Here is a 15541-nt window from a genome sequence, read left to right on the forward strand (position 1 = left end):
TGTCGTATCGGATGAGAACAAGCATTATTTGCAAAATATTTTATAATTATGTGTTTCATTCACTAGGATTATATATCTCATTAGTTAGTGTTGTTTTGAGAACATAAAGACAAAATCATGGGGACTAAGGGAGCTTGAAGAATTAATATTTCGTTTATTTAGTTTGATTCTAGACTGGTTTGAAATTTAATAATAAATGGTCATTTGGGGTCGAATAAATTTTATTATTCCTTATGATCATTAATAGACATTTGAATGCTGGATTTCATTACTCAATTTATACATAGATGAATTTTATTGGATATTTTAATATATTTGGAGTGTTATTTCAAACCTTTTTAATTTTTGAAATTTAGTCTTTAATGAATCTTATATATGATTTATTGTTATAACGAAGGACATTACATCAAGCATTGGCTTGAAGTAACTAGTTTAGTTATTTTGGATTGGATTCCCTCTTTTGCATCTACGAGGGTGTTAGCTGATGTATTTACAACTTGTTTTCCTCGTGAATTTTAATCAATTGTGTTCTTGGGAGTTAAGCTCCTTTCTAGAAAAAAAAGTATGTTATTTCTTATAATAATTATTTTAAAAAACATATTAAAGATTATATTTAATTTAATTGTTTTATTTTTTTAAGTTGATTATGCATAAAAATTAAACTCATATATAAATTAAAAAAATGTTTATCTTTTCTCTGATTAAAGGAATCTCACTAATTTTTTGTTTTTCTTTTCTTTTACTATTCATATATTACATAAAATTATACTATTATTATCATGCATATTCTAATATATCTACACATTATTGTGTTATTAAACGTCATCTGTATAAAATATTATATAATTTTTTGTCTTAACTCTATGATTCATTAGAAAAAAAAGTAAATATTATATAATTTAGTTATTGTAATATAATGATACAATAATATAACATATAATATAATTAAATAATATATTATAATTTAATATTATGATAATAATAATGTTTAATAAAAATAAATTAATAATATATATTTTATTATTATCTATATAATAAATCATTAAAGATATTTTACTGATATAATTGAGATATCTGAGATCATCTCAAGATCCATTTTTATCCTTTTTTTTTCTATTCAATTGCATGAAATTTTTCTTATCTAGTGTTCTAAATTTAAATAATCTTTTCTTCACCATTTTCATTAGTTGTTATCCTTAATTATTTGCATTTGTTATTAACTTTAAAGTAAAATAATGGTTAAATTGTGCATATCGTGAGAAATTAAACTAATCTTCATATATAATTTCATTTAAATTGTTTAATATTATTGAATGATATTTGAAAAAAAAAAACTGTTTAAGAGTATATTGGTTTCTTTTTTTTTTCTCTTTAATTGATTGTATGTGAAACAAAATCTACAATCAATTATAACGATGTTTTATTTGAAAAAAAAATCATTTCTCTCTCTTTAACATTAGTACAATATATACTATGTTACAACGAGAAGAAAGGATCCAAAGTCCAAACAAGCACCTAAATTTATTAGTCCTTCACATGTGGAGTATAAATGTAGTAAAACCACCAAAATCATTTTTTTTTATTTGATACTATCATAATTAAGACCTTAACCTTCCTAGTGATACTCAAGATATGTACACAAGTTTTAATTCTTTAGATTGATGATTGGACTATGTCTTAGGATTTTTAATAACACTTAAAAGTTCTTTTCTTCTATCTAAGAGTGTATTATACGAAGATGAAATATAAATCTTTTTTGACAAATTCAAGGTGTATTATCAACTAATTCATATCCATTGGATACCACCAAAATTAATTTGATTTCCCATAGGTACACTTTGACAAAGAAAAAATATAGTAAAATACTACAAAGATATATGTGATGAGAAGATTAATAGTTAATATTGTATTAAATTAATACATGGAAATATATAATAAATTATAAATTTATTAAAATATATTTCATTGATTTATTTAATAATCATACATTTTAATTTTTAACACACTTCTCACTTATAAACAAATCCAACAAAAACATAGTGGTATGATTTTTTATTAAAAAGAAAAATACTGGTACACTTTTAAGAAAAAATCTTAATAACGCCCTAAAAGGGCATGACTCTTTCACCATATTACCTCTTCAATTAGAGAAGGGGTAGCCTGAAAAAACAAAGAACTTATTCAAATTAATGAAAATGCAAATAGCTAATTTTTGTAGAATATAATATACAATTGTAACTAATTAATTGTAAGTGTTAATTTGCTTCGGTTGCTTACCCTAACGTAAGAGATATGTTTGAGGAACCATCCTCGGGAGGAGGATCATTGATGAAACTACTAATGCTATTTGTAGAATCTAGTGAGACACCTTCTTCCTGCATTATTCCCTTATCTAAGTCCACCATGAAAGGAATTTCTGGCTCACACAGCATAGCCTCCATCTCTGTCTCCACTAACTAATTATTTAATTTAACTTAGTAATTGAAATGAAAAAAAAAAAGATCAAGACATTCTCATTATTTTAACAAACCCAACACATCTTTTTTTCGCACTTTCCATGCATGTTTTTTTAAGATAATATTAATTATTATCTTTTCATCATTTATGTATTTATCTTCACTTAATTCTTAAATATTTAATTATCATAAAAGAAAGAAAAAATAGTACTCAGTGAATCTCATGTTAAAACGTTAAACATGATTTTAGATACGAACAAGAGGATACTAATTACATTATTTAATCTATATTATTTTCTTAAGTAAACATATAAAAAGAAATCAAGTGTGCAATTGCTTGATTTCTCACCTTTTTCTTTAAATGTTTGTTCTCTTCTTCCAACAGATTCCCTTTATTAGCAGAGATGCACACAAAAGAAACCAACAATCCTCAAAATTTTGAAGTGAGTGCAAATCTAGATTCTAGAAACGCATAAATCTTGATATTCATTAAAGTAAGTATTATTTAAGATTCATCCAACAAGAATACCTTGTACTTGTACCTATCTAGCCGTTACACTACAAAAAGGAGCATTATACTAATTATATGTTTATTTCATTATCAAATACTAGCTTCATTATCAAACTATATCAATAAACCTTTTTCTGAAGTTCAGAAATCTGACTCATTATTTGCTTTTCCTGAAGGTAAAAGTTGAATTGAGTTGGTATAAATCATGCATCAACAATGCCCCAGAAGAGGTTAATTTGTGTACCTTTATCTCAATCACGCGATCGAGTCCTATTTCAATTGTTTTCTCAAATTGCTTCAACTCATTTAGCCCTAGTCCTTGAAGATCATCGTCTTTCAACCAACAGATCGATCAAAATATAAAACACAATAGATTTTACTAAATTCATCTATTTATATTCACCTATTTCAACTATTTTTATCTTTAATTAACGAAATTGATATACCTTAATTCTTGGGTTCTATCTACAATTTCCTTACTAAATTTGGCGCTATTGCTAGCCTCTAGCTTAAATGAACAAAAGTGTCTAACCAGTTAGTGCAACAAACAACAACCTAAAATGTTAAAACGTGACTATTTCATTAACTACACCTCTTTCAAATGTAAGTAATAACATAAATAAGTCAAAATATATAAAAACAAATAAAAAAGTTATACATTAATTAATAGTGTATTACATAATCATCCAATCACAATTCATTTACTGCCTTTTAAATTAATTTAAACGGTAATAATTTGTGATTAGATGATAATGTAAAACTATTTTACATTATCCGTGCATAAGCATTAAATTCTAAAAAAATAATTAAAGCAATTATATAAACATATTGAATTTTATACTTTGGGCATCAAGAAGTTCAGGCGGTATAAGCTCTACACAATCATAAGAAACTCATAAATAGAGAAAAGCAAAATATAAGAATTTGGTTTTTTGTACAACCTGCAATTCTAGTGATGGCTTGCCCAATTTGTTGACGCCATGGGAGTGCGTATTATAAATTGTAATTATGTCATTTATACTTTACACGACCAAAACAAGAAGATATCAAGAAAAAAAAGTTAGTCAACAAGTGTCAAATTAAATAATTTTTTTAATAGAAAAAGAAGCACCTTTGCAAGGATTGTGCTATATTCGAGAAAAACAAAATTATATTAGTTCTTATTAGTCAGGAATTAAAGGATATTCTCAAGCCAATATAATTAAAATGATCAGTATTTTTCATTAAAGTAGTTGTCTACTACGTACTCTACTCTGATTTGCAAGTTGAAGTTGTTAACTAGGCACAAATTTCCTTATAAATCAAACTAGAAGGAAGCTAAGCCACAATATAAAATATGTTTTTTGAGGATAAAAAAAACACATGATCAACATGAACAAATATAAGCACATATAAGTTGGCAATGCAAAAAGACTATTTTTATGGGTGAATTAAGCAATTCCAGTGACATCATTCTCACTGGTAATTTTTTGGCTTTATAAACAGGTTGGTCAGGTGATTAATCAATGTATATTACATATTATCATTCTTATGCAAATAATCTTTCAGAAGGAGCACATGAACGATATTAATTCATATGAAAATTCTCTATTTGTAGAGAAACAATTTCTGACAGTTTATTTTTGAGGTAGTTAGGAACTCTTACATATTCCAGCTGACTTGTACGGTTAAAAATCATTCTTGACTTGCATCTTATAGTTTGGAACTTAGAATGAAATATCATCTTACTATATGATGATATACGTACCAACAAACAAATTTCTTAAAGACAGACTTCTTCAGCTAAAAAACATATTTTAAGATTTATGGGAAATAAAGTGAAAATAAAAGCTTCTTACATTTAATATAAATATTTAAAAAACTACTATGTATAAAGCATATTTAGGAATGAAAAATTATGAAATAGGGAGAAAATTTTCACTTCTGCTGCTGCTTTGTACGTAGTGAGATTAAAACATTTTTGTGAGAATATAAAAAAAATGTAACAACCCAAAATGTTAAACTGTCTATTGATTTTATCTTCCTTTATCATAGACTCATTTGTTGCTTCACATTCATTTGATTTTGTTCTGTTGTTTTTTCTACCGTTTGTGAAAATTGAGCCAAGATAAAAGAAATCTTGAAAGAATGAGAGCTTGCAAGACTTTCTCTTTGTGAGGAGCACGAACATCAATGGAAGAAAAAGGTGAATTTTCTCATTCAGCTGGAAAAGGAAGGATACAAGCTACTAGTACTTATATAGTATATCATAAGCTCAGACATGGACAGATGGAGTAACTAAGGGAAAGAGTAACTAACCACATGACATACAAAAAGACTATCACCATTCCTTTATTCACTCATTTTCGCATTGCTTCAACCACCAATTTAAACCACATATCAAATTCCTAGCCGTTGAAATTTGGCTAAACACTACTACAAAAACAAGATTTAACATCGTCAAGTTAACATCAATTTTGACAAAAACCGATGTTACAAAATGTGCGATAGAATTTTCGTAAATAAAATGTTATCATTAACATCGGTTATTAAAAAATTGATGTTGAAATGAGAAGTTTAACATCGGTTTTCAAAAAACCGATGTTGTCAATACTCATTTAACATCATTTTTTTAAAAAACGGATGTTAAGATTCCCATTTCAACATTGGTTTTTTTTAAATTGATGTTATGCGTACTCGGTCAACATCGATTTTTAAAAACCGATGTTAACACATTTTATTTACTCTTTCTCTCTCTATTTTGCCATTTCTTTGTTTCTCTTGAAGTCATTAGGTGAGTGAATGAGTAAGCATCGCACCGTCGCCCTAACACTTTCTCTTCTCATCACAAAAGAAAACCCTCTTTCTCGCCCTAACCCTCTGATCATCATCGTCAAGATGTTGGAACTCCATCTCATGCAAGGCTCCCTCCTGAAGAAGGTTTTGGAGTCCATCAAGGAGCTCGTGAACGATGCAAACTTCAACTGCTCCTCCATAGGGTTCTCCCTCCAAGCCATGGACTCCAACCATGTTGCCCTCGTCACGCTCCTCCTCCGATTTGAGGGCTTTGAGCACTACTGCTGCGACCGCAACATCTCCATGGGCTGGTAATGACGATATCATCACCATCAAGGCCGACAATGGTAGTAACACTGTCACTTTCATGTTTGAAATCCCTAGTATGTTCCCCCTTTCTTTAGCATTCTTTTCAATTCTTGAGTTTATTTCCAATTTTGATGTTTCAGGGTTTTCTTTTCATATGTGAATGCATTCAAGTCAATAGATTGCTCTAGTTTCACCACAACATTCTTTGACAGCTTTTGCCCCTATGAATTCCGACAGCCTCACTCCTTTGTGCACTAGTGTAAGTTTCTTATCTAGAAAATCAACAGTGCACATCTCTTTCACGCACGTCACCATGGAATCGGACAAGTACATTTGCATTAGGGAAATTGCGCCATAGAACAACGTATGAATCCTAACACTAGAATTCTCATGCTTAAAGGTAACCAATCATTCGCGCTTTTGATTGATTGCATTATATGATTCCAATTGATTGTGCTTAAAGGTAATCAATCTCTAATATGTGATTTTTATTCAATCATGTAATGTAATTCATCCTATATTTTAACATATAGTTATAATAATATTTTTGTATAAATTGTCGGACACTTGATTGGTGGTGCTACTGCTGGACTATTGACATATTATAAGCCTAGAGAAATACCACAATTCTATTCAACCACTTGTGTCACGTTTGGTTTAGACATGTAGTTATACTAACTTCTTTAATTTACATCTAATTATAATTAATTTTTTCTATTGATGATTGATCTGATCTATCTAATTCAATAGGTTATGTGTTTTAATTGAATCATCACATGATCTTTAGCCTATGTTTAGTTTAAAGAAATGGAAGAGATGTGAAAGTAAAAAGAGATGAAAAAAATGAATTATTTAAATTAAAATAGAATGTAGAGGTATAAGTTCTATACCATTTTTTAAAACTCACATCTCAAATTCACCCAAGGCAATTTAAACCAAACTACCTTAATGTTAACCATATGCATAGAATGGTGCATTATGCATATTATTTTTTTATTTCATAATGAAAAATACATAAGGAAGACATGTTAAAGACATATTATTATTACTTTCTATTTTTCCTTTTTTTGGGCTTTATACTAACATTTTATTCAATAATAGTATAAACTTAACAGATTTCACACACATAATTGGTTTTGTTTGCAATTTGCAGGTTTGGGTTGATTAACAAAACAGATAACATATTAAAAAAATGTAGAAATGAAGAATCGATGTTGTCAAAACCGATGTCGTATGGTGGCTTACAACATCAATTTTATCAAAATCGATGTTGTAAGGTGCAAAACAACATCGATTCTGCCAAAATCGATGTTGCATTGAACATTACAACATCGGTTTTGACAGAACTAATGTTATAATCCACCATACAACATCGGTTTTGATCAAAATCAATGTTGGTCAAAATCGATGTCGTAAACTACATTACAACATCGGTTTTGGTCAACATTGATGTTATTTTTGCATTTTTTGTATATTTCTTATTATACGACATTAATTTTCATAAAAATTAATGTTGTATAGTAGATTTTAACATCGATTTTCATAACCGATGTTAAAATTGATACTTTTAATGATGGTAGTTTTAACATCGATTCATAATCGATGTTAAAAGTTTGTAATAACTAATATTAAAAGTATAATTTCTAGTAGTGAAAACAATTTCAACATACTATAAAACTTTGAATTTCTAAATATTACCATAGTAAGATGTAAGTTTTTTTATGAAAAGATATGTTATGCACTAAAAATACTATAAAAAAGTTTTTAGTGTTATTCACTCACAACCCATTGTAATGATAAGTTTATTAACTTTTACATTAATTATCTTAAAATCATACTAACAATTTGAAATTCTGATACTGGGGACAGATGTCGTACCGGATGTCACGACATCACGCTTCAGAACATGCAGATTATATGTGTCCGTATGAACAGATTAAACAAGTAAATAACACAAGAGAATTGTTAACCCAGTTCGGTGCAACCTCACCTACATCTGGGGGCTACCAAGCCAGGGAGGAAATCCACTAAAATAGTGTTAGTTCAAGGTCTAACAGTCACTGTTTACAACCTTCTCACCTAACCACTACCCGTGCAATCTCTACCTAAGAGCCACTCTTAGATATGAGAACCCCGCTCACTCCCTCACACTCACACTCCCGTGTTTACAAATAAATCAAAGACACACCAGAGATTGCTCTCTGAACAAAAGAGATCAACTCTACACACTAGAGATCAACTCTACACACAAGAGATCAACTCTACACACAAGAGATCAACTCTACACACTCAGGTCCAACACTTGATGTTAGGGTACCATCAAGGTGGCTCACAAAACACTCAAGTCCCAAAACTCACAAAATAACTCTTCAATCCCGGACTTGGTTCAAAACTCGTGCAGCCTCCATGGTTATATAGCAGTGTGCTTATCTGGGCTGCAACATCTTGTGCTGGATGAGATCTATCATTCTTCCTGAAAATCTGCACTTAAAGATCTAAAAGATACAGTTTGATCTTTTAGCTTTTATCTTTAATCTTTAATCCCTGAACGAACTCTTCTAGTTTGTAATTCGAACTTTAATTATCTTTTAATTCGTTCCTAAAGATAGATCATCTAATCTCTTGCTAACTGCACAATAATCTGTTAAAGATATAACAGATTTATATGTCCAGTATTTTCGGGCAAGATGTCCTGGACATCGTATCCGACATCGCGGATCCTGCAACTTCAATGCTTTCAGCAACTCCAGTATTTTCGGGCAGGATGTCCTGGACATTGTATCCGACATCGTGGATCCTGCAACTTCAATGCTTTCAGCAACTCCAGTATTTTCGGGCAGGATGTCCTGGACATTGTATCCGACATCGTGAATCCTGCAGCTTCAATTCTTCATTTGACACTTTATCTTGCCTTGTGCATTGTGCATCCCGATCTTATTCTTTGACATAACGTTGGACATCATGTGCAGCAACTCCAGCTTTCCTTCAGTGTCTAAGTGCTTATGTTTTAACAAAATCTTAGCCAATCTTTTAAAACTCAGTAGAGCTAAGCACTAACACAATTACTTTATTGATTGACAATGTAAAAAAAATTACCCTGATAATGCCTAATCAACACACACACATATATATATATATATATATATATATATATATATCACCTTCTATTTATAGGATTTATAGCTGTATCTTAACTTATTTTTTTATTGGGATTATTTTGAGAAAGCTAAGTATATTGTTGGGGATATTTCCCTTGACCAAACCTAAAAATGACATTATGTTGAGAAAGCAATTCTATTATTCCTAAGTTAAAACATTACAACTAAATATATACTTAGTCAACTTAATTTCCCATACTGCTCATATTTCTGATAATGATGAAAATTTTAAGAATGTAGTTTACTTAGGAAAAAACATTTCCTCACCAATAGCCACCGTTAGAAATATTTTTAGAATTTAGGGCTTTTATTCACGTATATGTATAGTTTCATCCATACATGTCGTCCAGCATATCAAAGAATTTAAAATCATAATAGAATATAATTTCCCAATATTATTATAATATATTAACATAAGGACTAACTAATATATTTAATTTAAGATTATTTTTTGGTAACTATTTAAATAAAGGTATATAAATATGTAAATTTATTTTTAATAGTTTATATTGGAAAATTTATGCTGTTATTAGCATCAAATACTCCATGAATTACATCATTGAATTCATACACACTCTGAATTTTGGAAGTTATCTCTGCCTTGCATAACTATGGTTTTTTATATGATTTTAGCAATTCATATTTTCTTTTGGCTTAGCAATATTTAAATAATATAAATAATATAGGATTGTAATATGTTCTTAGACATAATGTATTGGTAAACACCAAATCATCTAATTTAATCCGAACCGCATCTTATTATCATGTTGGATTGAACCTATTTTTTTTAAGAAATCAGTCTTCCAAACCACAAGTTATTTTAATTTTGAATTAATCATATGAATTTTAATTAGTTCAAATTGGATCTAAATGAAACCACAAACACCCCTAGTTGATAGCTAAGTAGTGCCTCTGTCTATGAAACCCTAACTCCTTATAAGAGAGATTGCAAATGCAGGAGTGAGAGGTCAACAACAACGAGAGGGAAGTGGTAGAGGATGCCTAGCATTAGCGCCAATTGGAGAGGCCATCTGACAATGACGTAGATCGCACAGCTTGTCCAACAATGCTGTAAGTCATACAAAAACTCCATCATATTGCTAGATCACTTGGAGCTAGCGATCACGATTTATCCAAGAGGAACAATTTGGGCCACGAAATGATCACTTCAGAAGGAGTAAAGTGTTGGTGATCTCACGTTAAATAGTAAAATAAACAAAATAAGATATATAATTTTCATTCTATAAGCTAATTTTTGAAATCTAACTTAAGTTCAAATCGAAATTCTACAGGAGAAATATCCCTGGTATGATGTGTCAATAATAGCAATGCTTTTGCACGCAATTAAATAGCATGACATGCATAATTCAATCATCTATCAAAGAGTTTCCTTTTTATAATATTTAAAAAAATAGTTAAAACGATCTATCAAAAGCTTAGTAATAAGTAAAACTATTAACTAATGCTGCATTTTCTTTTTTTCTCCCATCACAACTTACCTTTCATGGAAACTTCAATAAACTACTATTAAATTTCCATAAAATTAGAACCATAAGCGAGTGAAACGAGGTTTCTGTTCCAAACCCATCATGAGATTACGTCTAATTAATCTCCGTCCTTCTCCTCTCAGTTCTTATACACAGACTCTCTCTAACACACTCCCACATACTCCGTACATAAACTACAGGCACTACTAGCTAGGAATTAGGATAGAAAACAACGTAAGAATGTGCTTTACACATACATGTATATATATAAGTATGGTATTAGTATATATATGTGTATATAAATACTGAGAGAAAAGTCAAAAGAGTAGTGAGTGATAATATATATATACATACTAGTCCGTATGTACGTACCTGGCGTTGCTATAATCAAAGAGCTTCCCGGTAGATGAGAAAACAATGAGACCAACCTCAGCATCGCATAGCACAGAAAGCTCTTCAGCTTTCTTGAACAGCCCTCGCCTCCTCTTAGAAAATGTTACTTGCCTCGCCGTTATGTTGTCGATTTTCTTTATCTTTATCTTCGCCCTCGTCATTTTATAAATTAGCTGCACAAAGCTGAGAGTAAAAAAAAAAACTATTTTAATTAAACACATTCTCTCACACTTTTCTAAAAACAAAATAACAATATATGCCATATATATAAGGATATATCATATATATGGGATGATAAACACTGGGTTCTTGCGTAACTTAGATAGAAAAAAAACCCTAATAAAACACACACTGGCCAGTTTCAGATCTGGTTAAGGGGAAGAGAAAAAAGAACCTACTACCCAAAAGGAAGATCGTGAGCATGCAAGGGTATGAGAGCTTTGGATTGGTGGGACCTCGTTGTCCTTTTTCATGAGAAGCCAAATTCAGATTGGTGGGGTTTGATTTAAATTTGTTGATATATTTCACCCTAGTTGGAGCACTATCTCGATTTGTGAAAGGGGAAAATTGAAGAAGAAGAAGAAAATGTTACCAATCAGATACAGTAGTATCAAATAAAGGAACTAGAGAACGAGAACTCTGAGGAGTCAAGAACACATCAAGAAAGAGAGACAGAAAAGAGAGAGAAAGAAAGATAACCTTGATTGGAAATACTGGCTTGGTAACAAGAAAGGAAAGAAACCTTCCCTTAATAGGTAAACGCTGGACTCTTTCTATTTTTATTACTAATTATACAATATACTTTCTTTTTTTAATTATTTTTTCTTGCCTGAAATTCGTTTAAAATAATTAAGATGACCATGACAAAATGGTCAAAGTTGGATAAGGATATTTCAAAAAACTAGGACAATCAATTCTAGGAAAACTGCCATTGGTTCTTTAGAGATAGATGTGAACGCGATCTCATATTTTTCGTTTTGTCTTTTACAATTATTTTTTGATAAATATATTTTTTATATAAATTTAAATTTATAATAAATAAATATTTTAAATTTATGATAAATACATTATATTATACTTAAATATACTTTTATCCATTATAATTCATGATTGTACAATTTTGCTGTAATAACAAATTTTATTACACATTGATCTTCACTTTTTTTAAAAAAATTTAGTAATTTTATAGTTTGTTGTTAATTTTTAAATAAAAAATATTAATGTAATATTTAAATGATGAACTTACATTGACACATTTGATTAATAAAGTGATAGTTCTCTATATATATATTACATGTTTGGATATTAGCAATTCAAATTTTAGTTTATACTATCACCTCTATACATTGATTAGGGTTAAGTCATCATATGTCTAAGACTATCACATTATTTATCGCCTCACACATTTATTATCATATTACTTAGATGTGATGTTATCAATTTTTGTTAAAAAATTAACAACAAATTAAGAGTAAAAATCATAATTGTTAAATTTCAAAAATGTGAAAACCAAATGTGTAATAGAAATTTCTTAGGTAACAAATTAAAATGATACAATCATAAATCTATAGAAGCTGCTTGTTTCATGGAAATTTTTTACATTCTCAAAAATTTCATTCATGAGTATTTTAAAAAATAATGTTTGGTTACATTTTAATATGTTTGAGAATATCTTTTTAAATTTTAAATATTTTAAATAAAAATATATAAAAGTAAAATTAATGATATTTTAGCAAATAATTATACTTATTCCTATGAGAATACCTCATTCTTGTCCCTCCACTTGGGAATAAAAGTGTAGGAAAGTATAATAAAAATAGAAGTTATTATATTTGTAGGAATCATTAATACCTTAAAATATTTTTTTCCATAACTAGTAACAAACGTGGGTATGTAATAGTCTTATGTTACATCCCCGAAATTAACCTTTAATCTGTTAAACAAATACACTCATAGGGGTCCAAAAAGAATATAAAATATTATTTTTGAGTCACCATGACATTACTCTAAAGCATTTATTAGTTTTATTAATGACTAAGTTCTATCAAGAAACATGGTTAGTCACATTTAGTCAGTCTCCTAGGTATGATTTTTCATCTACAAAATTTAAACTTGATATATTTTTTAAAAGGATCGAGCCAATACCATCGGACTAATGACTTGTTAATATTTAAGCCTTTATATTATCATATAAAGTTATTTTTAATTATTGAAATTTTTATTAAAAAAATATTTTTTTAAAAAAAGATAAAATAATCTATAAAAAAGATTTTAAAAATAGTTTGAGATAGCTAAAAAATAATTTTAAGGATTATCTGTTAAATAAAATAATTTAAATTAAGAGATATATTCTAAAAATAAAATAAAACACTATAGAAATTTAAATAAGACATGTATCTCAGTGGAATAAAAAAAAAGAATTTAAGAAATGCTCCCGTTCAATGATAAGGAATTATGACTTCGTATTTATAATATAATATAGGAGCAGATTAATAATTAATTAACAGTAATATAAGTACCTTTTATATATTAAATAAATACCATCAATATTTATCATTTGTTTATATTTCCCTTTTTTTTATATTATCATCATACTTATATTTTTATCTCTTTCTTGTGAATTAAAACTCAATAAGAGGTTTATAGGACGAGTTGGGATAGCTTTATATTTGACCCGTGAACTTAAATTTAATTCGATTAAGATCCAACAAAAATGAATGAAAATCAGGTCAACTCGACTATAATTGGCATAATATATTAATCTGAATGTTAAATATAACTAGATCTTATAATTAAATAAATACACAACAAAAATTAAGGTATATTTTGTAATATATATTTTAAGATATATAATATCGATATAAATATAATATTAATAATATCTATGTAAAATAATTTTTTATTTATTAAATTAAGAAGTTATAGTTGAATGACTTGGACTTGTTTTTTAACGTATAAGTCTAATTTTATGAATCCAAATTTGTTAAAAATCCCTTTGTCCCAAGCCGAATTGATTAAACGGGCTAGGTCATTGACATCCCTAATAATATCATGTTAGATAAAATTTGCATTTTATAATATGAAGGAATTGTTTGTCTACGAAATCATTTTTATTTTTTTCAATGAATTTGTACATGAATTATTTTCATTCAATATCATGTTAGGTCATATATGATGTACACGAACTATTTTCATTTGATAATACGAAGGATTGTTTATCTATAAATTATTTTCTATTTATTTTTTCAATGAATATTTTATATATTTCTGTGGAGTATTGCTTTTTCGTACATCATGGCCATGCTGCCTGTCTGACGTGCTTTTACCTCTGAATTATTATTTCATATGATACATTATTCTATCCTATACTAATTTTTCTATTTTTTATATCAATAATCAATATGCAAATAATTAATAATACATTTATTTATTTATTATACAATAAATTTAATTAAGATATAGTGTGACAGTGAAAAAAACTATACTATTATTTAGTCAAGCAATGTCATTATTTAAAAAGTTACACGTATGATTGCATTAAAAACTATACTATTGTACAATAAATTTATTTAAAATATAGTGTGACAGTGAAAAAAATTATACTATTTATTTATTATACAATAATATTTTTGATAAATATTTTTTATTTTTATAATAATTATTTTTAAAAAGTTACATGTATGATTGCATTTATTAAAATTAAACATTATTAATTAGTGTGTATCATATAATAATTAAAATTAATTAATTTCAAAATATGTTTGATTGATATCCTTTATTATCAATAATATATCCTATATGTTTATCGTCATAATGAGAGAGACATTTTGAAAAATTACAAAATGGTCCTATATTTATTAAAAAGCTATAAAATGGTCATTTAAATAATATTTTATAGCATGGTTATCCAAAATAACTGAAAAAGTCATTATTTAAAGATAAACAAAAAATGATTTAAGAGACTATTTTACAACTTTCAATAAACAAGATACTATTTTGTAACTTTTAAAAATAAAGAGCAGCTTATAACCTAAAATAAAGATAAGTAACCAACAGCCTAATTAGTCCATAAAAAATATATTTGTATTTAATGTAGTTGTAAAGGGGACTGGTGATTGCAAAAGAAACAAAAGAGTTGAAAGAATAAAGAAGAATTTAAATTCACTGACATTGATGAACCTAATCATATATGAAGGTAAAAAAATTGCATTTTCTCATTTTAATAAAACATATATATTTATTTTAAATTTTTATATTTTTGCACATCCTAATTTTATATGTTTAAATACTGACCTGTTTTTAGGTGAGCATAAACAAATACATTAAAATCAAATCATTGTCCATTTTTAAATGGACATTTCGTTAATTTTCAATATTTTTACCAAACTAAATTAACGAATTTCGTGTAAAAACTATAAAGAGTGCAAACGGGTAGTAAATACCAAATAGTTA

General features: G+C 28.0%; 1 protein-coding gene across 1 annotated transcript; it reads right to left on the reverse strand.

Annotated features, from left to right (window-relative positions):
* Positions 1 to 2144: 2144 nt before the first annotated feature.
* On the reverse strand, positions 2145 to 11429 carry LOC100801525 (MADS-box protein AGL24). Its single transcript, XM_003523735.2, has 8 exons — positions 11069 to 11429; positions 3909 to 3987; positions 3415 to 3475; positions 3212 to 3312; positions 3099 to 3137; positions 2806 to 2850; positions 2278 to 2456; positions 2145 to 2160 (listed from the first exon to the last, which is right to left on the reverse strand). The coding sequence occupies exons 1-8, from the start codon at positions 11350 to 11352 to the stop codon at positions 2145 to 2147; spliced, it is 804 nt and encodes a 267-aa protein (XP_003523783.2). The 5' UTR covers positions 11353 to 11429.
* Between the last annotated feature and the right edge of the window lie 4112 nt (positions 11430 to 15541).

The sequence above is a fragment of the Glycine max genome, chromosome 4 (genome assembly GCF_000004515.6).
Source record: "Glycine max cultivar Williams 82 chromosome 4, Glycine_max_v4.0, whole genome shotgun sequence".
NCBI classification, from domain to species: Eukaryota; Viridiplantae; Streptophyta; class Magnoliopsida; order Fabales; family Fabaceae; genus Glycine; species Glycine max.

Coding starts and splice junctions, on each gene's coding strand:
- LOC100801525 (XM_003523735.2), bottom strand. CDS start 11,352: ATGGCATATATTGTTATTTTGTTTTTAGAAAAGTGTGAGAGAATGTGT. Junction 3,988..11,068: donor TTTGATTATAGCAACGCCAG/GTACGTACATAC, acceptor GGTCGTGTAAAG/TATAAATGACATAATTACAA. Junction 3,313..3,414: donor AGATAGAACCCAAGAATTAA/GGTATATCAATT, acceptor TTTGATCGATCT/GTTGGTTGAAAGACGATGAT.